The 7,438-nt window shown below is 34.7% G+C and overlaps 1 protein-coding gene across 1 annotated transcript; it reads left to right on the forward strand.

The window, feature by feature from the left end:
- Positions 1 to 3,290: 3,290 nt before the first annotated feature.
- On the forward strand, positions 3,291 to 5,532 carry LOC127125713 (putative homeobox-leucine zipper protein ATHB-51). Its single transcript, XM_051054511.1, has 3 exons — positions 3,291 to 3,465; positions 3,947 to 4,287; positions 5,003 to 5,532. Exons 1-3 carry the CDS (start codon positions 3,372 to 3,374, stop codon positions 5,243 to 5,245), a joined length of 678 nt encoding a protein of 225 aa, XP_050910468.1. The 5' UTR covers positions 3,291 to 3,371; the 3' UTR covers positions 5,246 to 5,532.
- Positions 5,533 to 7,438: the final 1,906 nt, after the last annotated feature.

Raw genomic sequence — 7,438 nt, forward strand, 5'->3', positions numbered from 1 at the left:
AATAAAACAGACATTATTCAAATGTTACAAAAGTGCATCATCATGGATGGCTAACAATAAAAAAAACAGACTTAAACATCGTGTTGTTCATCCTCTTGAGTGACGGGGGTCGGATCATCAGTCATTGCATCCTTATAAACTCCAGATTCAGGATAAGCTTCATCCATATTTACAAGTCGGCCATCCACCACGGTCTTGATGAAATCCATCTCGAACACGTCGAGGTCAGGTTTGAGGCATAGTTCTTGAGCTTTAGCTCTATCAAAGGCCTCATCGCCAGCTGAAAGTAGGTCTACATGGACCTCATGCAAGGATTTCTTTAGCGTCTCATTAAGTCCCGGAGCATGTTCAACATCCTGGACCAAGCCAACTGTGGTTGCTTCAAGCTCCAAACATTTAGAGTCTGCAGTTTCTTTCTGTTTCTTCACTTCCGATAATTGTTTAATTAGATCTGCCATCATGACAGTCTAAACTTTAAGTATATCCTTCAATTGGGTTATCTCCCTTGTGATATGAATATCATTCTACTCATAGGCATCACTTGCTTCAAACAATCTCGGGTCATAACAACACATCTCATCAGGTAGGCCATATTATTTTGGGTTAGCTATTGAGCGCATATAGTTTTCAACTTCTCGACGTCTTATGTTGCATTCATATGATCATAAAGAAACTTCAGGCCATCAAAATTGTTGGACCAAAACTTGAAATCGGTTGACGGATTAGATATGTGGCTGCCTCTAGAATCCGACATCAGGATGGTGACTGCTAGATCGGAATGACTTACAGGGTCACCCATTAAAGTTTTCATCCTCTTTGGGGAGTTCGGCTTCGAGCTTCCATGAGGGGGAAGGGAAGCATTATGGGGCTCCGAAACACTTGGGGCTACTTTCCCAGTATCTGCTTTCTTTCTTTTAAGGGTACGGGTCTGGATGTCAGACAAGTTGGTCTTGGAGGAAGATTTTTCTCCCTGTCTCACCATCGCTTCAGCCATTAGCTTCTTTTGTTCCGTAAACTTAAGGTTCGTCATTTCGGATGAAAAAATAATGAGAATCTAAGATCAGAGATAATAAAATAAAGAGATCGTTAGAGTATAACAAGAGACATATAAGCATTACCTAAGAAATTAGAGATTTATTCCTGATCATTGGCCATGTTTAGTAAATCCTCGACCTTTACTACCCGGAAGGCATCTAGAATAGCTAAAGCTCGGACTTCTAGAGTGTCTAGCTTATCATGGTCAAAGTTGGACACCGACGGCGGATTATTCGGCCAATAGATCGGGAAGCGGTGATCTCTATCCAACACATACATAACTTGAGGACATCTTTTCTCACTTTTTACTCGAAGAAACTTATCCTTGAAACCTTTTTAGTTTGTAGTGTGGGCCTGGAGGAAACTTTTTCCTAGGATTCCACTAAGGGAAACTCAACCTCATTTGCTCGCTCCTTTCAGCTCAAAGAAAGATATGAACAAACCTAAAGTAGGAAGTATGTTCACTGCCTCATGAACGAGTTTAAAAGCTTTAATAAAACCCCAACCATTTTGGCATAATTGAGATGGGGAGATGGTTAGGGTTTTAAGGAGATCGATTTCAAAATCAATAAAAGGGATACGGATATTAAAATCCTCGATTACCCCTGAATAAAAATAAAAATATCTGTCTGATACTCCCCTTGGTCGAGTCATGGAAACTCTTTCACCGATCACACAGGGTTCCAGTAGAACATCTTCTTCGTTCCCGGTTGAAGAAATCTTTATGTTAGATCGTAGTTTTGAAATATAATTATCGTCAAGTATGTTGTGGTCGTAGGTTAGGACTTCTTTGTCAATAAAAGACCCTTACATCTCCATCAAAATGCCCACAGAACCTGATGACGAAGACTCCGAGTCAGTTTCACTATAAGGTGAATAAATGTCACCATAAACTTCCTTAATAATCTGATCAAATTCTGCTTGCCTCAGATGACCCTCACACTCTTTCATGTATTCATCCTAGAGTTTTCTTCTCTCTCGGGCATTAAGGGGAATCAGTATATTCCCTTAATCATCACACTCGTGTATTATAACCATGATAAAATAATTAAATAAGAGTAAGTAAGGCAAAGAAGTAATACACGAGACTTATTCTTGCAAAAGCAATTAGCAAAAAGTGCAAAAAATATGATCAGCAAATCTTGAAGAAAAGTGGACGAGAGTCACAAACGATGAGCAAGGGAATGAATATGGTAAGGGTTTTATGAAAATGAGCTTTACAACAATCAGGAAACTTTATCGAAATAGAGTCATGATAATGATTAGCTTCCTCATAAAAGTCATCATGACAAGGAGAGAGAAGAAATGCGACAAGACGATCGTCATTATTACTCTTTAAAAATCCATTTTCACATGTTAACAGACCATAAAGGTGATTGTTGGAAGGAAATAGGACTCGATTCAAAGAGGAAGGAATCCCGGGACTCTATGTCAGAACACTTCATTTCGTTCGACCTTGTGATCGGGGGCTTTGTACATCCCGAAATTCTCAAAGTCGAGTTATATGTCACTGAGGTCGAGTATGGAGAGACAGTATGTTAAGTACTTGCAGACAACGACAAGTGTCGAGTTGGGACAGATGAAGTAAATCGAAGCTCGGGCTTTAGGGTTATTAGAGACGTATTGGTAGACGACATATACATATCGACGTAACGGTTATGGGGCAGCACCAAGATTTCATGAGAGTTACAAAAAGTTATCAAAAAGACGTTACATGGTAGTAATTAGAGCGACGTACGTTATGACTATAATTTAACATGGAACTTGATGAGACATATCTTAATGATCTTGAAGATTATGATGAGTATAAAGAGACTTCTACGGAGGAAAGAAGAACGAGCAACAAATATCAGTTAAATGACGGTACATTTGTGGTCTCACCTGACTCGTCTCAAGGAGATTATCCAAAAAAAAAATTATATATATATATATATATATATATGGATGGTGTAATGATCCACGCATTTTAATTCAAAGTATTGTGATTGTTTTGTTTAGGTTTTCATTTATTTTTGAAAGAGTTTTGGCTCCTTGTGTTTTCCTATTTTGTAACTTTGATAGTAACTATTTTGAAAACAATTAGACAGAAGTAATGAATGTTTCTGAATAGAGGAACATATAGAATAGAACCCCTCATTTCATCTCTCATTGACTGACTCATAGTAATTACTCACAAGTCAGAAACATAGTGCCACGCCCTCACTAGTTACTACTAGCACTGCCCTGCACCTCTATCTGACTACATGGTCCATCACAACCGAGTAGTAAACTTATGCCCATAAAAGAGACACATTTTGGATATAGATTTCAAGTGGAAAAAAAAGTGAAAGCCAAATATGGATTGGAATATTATTGAGAACACAAGACCCTTTGTTCCTCATCCAGAATCTTCCTTATCCTTCTTCTACAACAACAACAACCCCTATTCAGGTAAAACAAAAACAATAGTCCTCAAAACATTTACCTTAATTTGTACTCCAATGTTTTCTTTACTCCTCATAGTTTACAATTTTGGTATCAATTAGTCACTTTCTTTCTGACTTGTATTCAAGTTATTTCCTCATTTTAATGTTTAAAAGTCACATAGAAAGACCAAACATATATTTGAAAACTACTCACTTTTCCACTAAAGTGCAGAACACATGCACACTGACACGACATCAACCCTAACATAAAAACATCACTAATAATTTAAACAAACATATTGAACGTAAATACAAGTTTCGGTATTAGTGTCAATGTTCTGCTTTTTTTTTAGAGGTGTTGATGTTAAAAAAAAATTGTCAACCCTAGAAACTGAAGCATGACTTTTTTTTTTGGATAAAATAATTCATGAGATGGTGATATGATCCATGAAAAAAAAAGAAAAAATTTGTAAGATAGGTTTATGTTGTTTGTGTTGAAAAATTAGGAATGGAAATGGGCCAAGCTGCACTGGGTGAAACACATCAGAGGTTGCTTCCAGCAATGGATGAAATGAACATTAATGGAAATAACTACAAAGAGAAGAAGAAGAGATTAACAAGTAACCAGATTGATTTACTGGAGAGGTGTTTCCAGGAGGAAATAAAGTTAGAGCCTGAAAGGAAAATGAAGCTTTCAAGAGAGTTAGGGCTTCAACCTCGTCAAATTGCGGTTTGGTTTCAAAACAGGCGTACTAGGTGGAAGACTAAGCAGCTTGAACATTCCTATGATGTTCTTAAACAAGAATTTGATGCTGTATCAAGAGAAAAGCAGAAGCTTCAAGAAGAGGTAACTTTTTATATTTGAATTAATGTACATAGTTGAAAAAATTGGAAATAATATTCTACTATATCATATATATTTGGTTATGCACCTATAATCTCTCTTCCTTCATGAACCACTTTGTACTATGTGATTTTTAGACCTTATAAAAAATTTGAATTATCTTCAATAGAGTGAAAAAAAACATAAAATTTGTATCTAATTTTATTATGAAAAATTAGGAAACAATAAATTGAATAAACACTCTAAATTTAAAAATCTTATTATTTGTTTAATGGTTAACACTTGCTGACAAGAAAAATATGGCGATGATTTGAATTTGAATTCATGTCTCTATAAAATATTCTTAAAATTAAATTATTAAACTCTAGTTTTTATGAAAAATAAAACTTTTAGAACTTCAAAGACCTAATACATTTCAAGAACAGATCAATCCTATAATTCCATATATTATGTTTGTTTATTTTTTAGAGTTATAGTTGGCTTATTTCTTAAAAGTGAAAAATGTGAGTGCAAATATTGTGTGATTAATTAATATTTTCCTTACAAAAAATATGTGTTACTACTTTGTCAAATAATTTAGTGTGTTTTTTTCTATTTCTACTATTTTATAAATAGTACAAAAATATGTAGAAAAAACATTAATCATAGATTATTTTAACCTAGTTTTACCCGAATTGGTTTATTTGATTTCCATAGCTGATACACCCTGAACACATAGGTTATGAAGTTGAAAGGAAAGCTAAAAGAACAAGCTACCTTCAGGACACAATCCTATGTTGAAGAAACAGTAGAAAGCACATCAGAAGGTCTACGATGTTCCAACAAACCACAAGGAACAGCAGATCAAGGATTCCACAACAACAATAACAACAGCAGTACTTGTTTCACAGTTGAAGATTTTAACTCAGTTTCAATGGCTCCTCATCAATGTCACTGGCCTGTGTTACCTTATTATCCCTAATCTACATTCTACACAATACAACTCAAAGTTTTAATAGTATTGAATTACTCTATGAGTAGTAGTTACTAGTTAGTGATTCATTGAACTTTAATTTTTGCGTACTAGTAGTCAAGTATTAATGGTTTGAGGACTGACATTAGGATCTATTCAGAACTATAGTTGTTATGAGTTATGAGTCATAATAATTTATGGAAGCTAGCTAGGGTAAAAGTTAACTAGTAGTAGTGGTTTCCAATTCTATTTTTAAGTTAAAACTTTTACTATGTGGTATGTACTATGCTCTTTGGTTGGAAGAAAGTGATAGTTGAATACTGTTTTTTTTATGGTACTTTTCTTTTCATTTCACCACGTTGTTTTAGAGAAAAAGACAGATGATTCAGGAAGGACAGTGAGCTGAAATGTTGGATTTTTCTTTCTTGTTTTATTCTTTAATAGAAAAGTGTGAAAATTATGTAATGACATAAATAGTGTGCAAGGGAACTTCAAAGTTAAATTGTGAAAATAAATTTGTTTTGATTCATTGTGGATAATTGTTGGAGTGTTTGGGGTGGGAGGCGTCGGAAGTGTCAATGAGATAATTGTTCAGGATATAAAAGATATTGATATTACATATTCACTCATAATTTAAGTCAATGGGAATATGTCTTTTATATTATATATCCAACATTTCATGTATTTCTAGTCGATGTGAGACTTATCCACTCACAATTAAATTCCAACAATCTTCCTTCTAAGTGTGAGTTGCCCACATCACTATTTTTGATCCACACTAGTTTTTAGTTCTGCTACCTGATGACACTTTATCATTATATATTTTCGATAAGAATTGGAGCAATTCCAGTCAATATGGAGGCAATATGAAGCAAAAGTGTGAAAGAAGTGCTTAGAATGACCAAGGGTGGAGAAAATATGGATTTAGTGAAAATTGGTGAAAAAAGACATAAAAGAACGAAAAAGCTATTGGATTTCTCGCGCGCCATGATAACAAGGTATCACATGCACGATAAAAGGTACATGGGCGCGATGATGCCTTTATATTAAATTTTTCTAACGCGTTTTAGTGGCTATAAAAGGGAAATCTTGGTACTTTCACAAGGGTTCTGCGATTTTGAATGAAAGTAACGGCAAAAGGTACTAGAAGGGCGATTTTGGGAGCATTGAAAATCATTGGAGGTCAAACTCTTCAAGGGTTTCATATGTTATCTTCATCTCTTTTTTAGTATTTCTTAGCATTTCTTTGTATCAATATGAGTAGCTAAACTCCTATATATTAGGTTTTGTTTGACGAACGTGTTTGGAACTTGTTGGATCACATATTTAGTTTGATGTTATATGGATAATTGAAGTTATATTTTTATTTAATTGTCTTTATTTGTAATGCTTATTATTTATGGACGCGCTGATTATATGATTTTAGACGAGTATGGATTATTGACCCTAAGTCTATGAGTCTGAACTAGGGAAAATTAATCTACTTTCGCGAGTTGAATATGGATAGGATACCACTAGTAATGGAATTTGAATTAACGTACTATAACATATACATTCACTCACGCCAGATGAATAGGGATGTGAGACCTCTAGTAGAAGTCAGTGAGTTGTACACCAAAGGATTCAGTACAGTGATTTTGTTAGTTCTCTGTGAAAGTATAACAAAATTACCATCCGTATAATGCATTAAACATCAACAGGGGATAAACAAGGGATTCACGCAAAACTTATTCTCTTTCTCGCATTAATTTCAGAACAAGTTACTTTTGGCATTAAAACTCTAACCCCCCCCCCCCCTAATAGTTACTTTTACTATTTGCACAATCGTAGTTTTGTTAAATAGTCATCCATGTGGATACAATCTTTATTTTATTACTTCGAAACTATTGGTACACTTGTCGAGAAGTCAATAAGTTTTTGGCGTTGTTGTTGGGGATTATTGATAATTTCAACAAGGGAACGCTTGTGCGATAATTTAATTTTTATTTTAGTTTTAATATAGTTGTCTATTTTTTAGTTTATTTCATTTTCTTTAGTTTAGTGCAGTACTGCTGAAGGTATTTTTTTGTTTGTTTATGCGAGGTTCCGGATCAGAGCTAATACCTTTTGATCCAGAGATTGAAAAGACCGCACGAGTAAACCAGAAAGCAGCTCGAGAAGCACTTTTAGCACAACAAGCTTTAGTAGAGAGAGATTTACTTG

The sequence above is a fragment of the Lathyrus oleraceus genome, chromosome 3 (assembly GCF_024323335.1).
Source record: "Lathyrus oleraceus cultivar Zhongwan6 chromosome 3, CAAS_Psat_ZW6_1.0, whole genome shotgun sequence".
NCBI lineage: Eukaryota > Viridiplantae > Streptophyta > Magnoliopsida > Fabales > Fabaceae > Lathyrus > Lathyrus oleraceus.

Excerpts from the sequence above, each read along its gene's own strand:
- LOC127125713 (XM_051054511.1), top strand. The coding sequence starts at position 3,372 with ATGGATTGGAATATTATTGAGAACACAAGACCCTTTGTTCCTCATCCA. Across the intron at positions 3,466-3,946 it reads CAACAACAACCCCTATTCAG|GAATGGAAATGGGCCAAGCT; the intron begins GTAAAACAAAAA and ends TTGAAAAATTAG. Across the intron at positions 4,288-5,002 it reads AGCAGAAGCTTCAAGAAGAG|GTTATGAAGTTGAAAGGAAA; the intron begins GTAACTTTTTAT and ends CTGAACACATAG.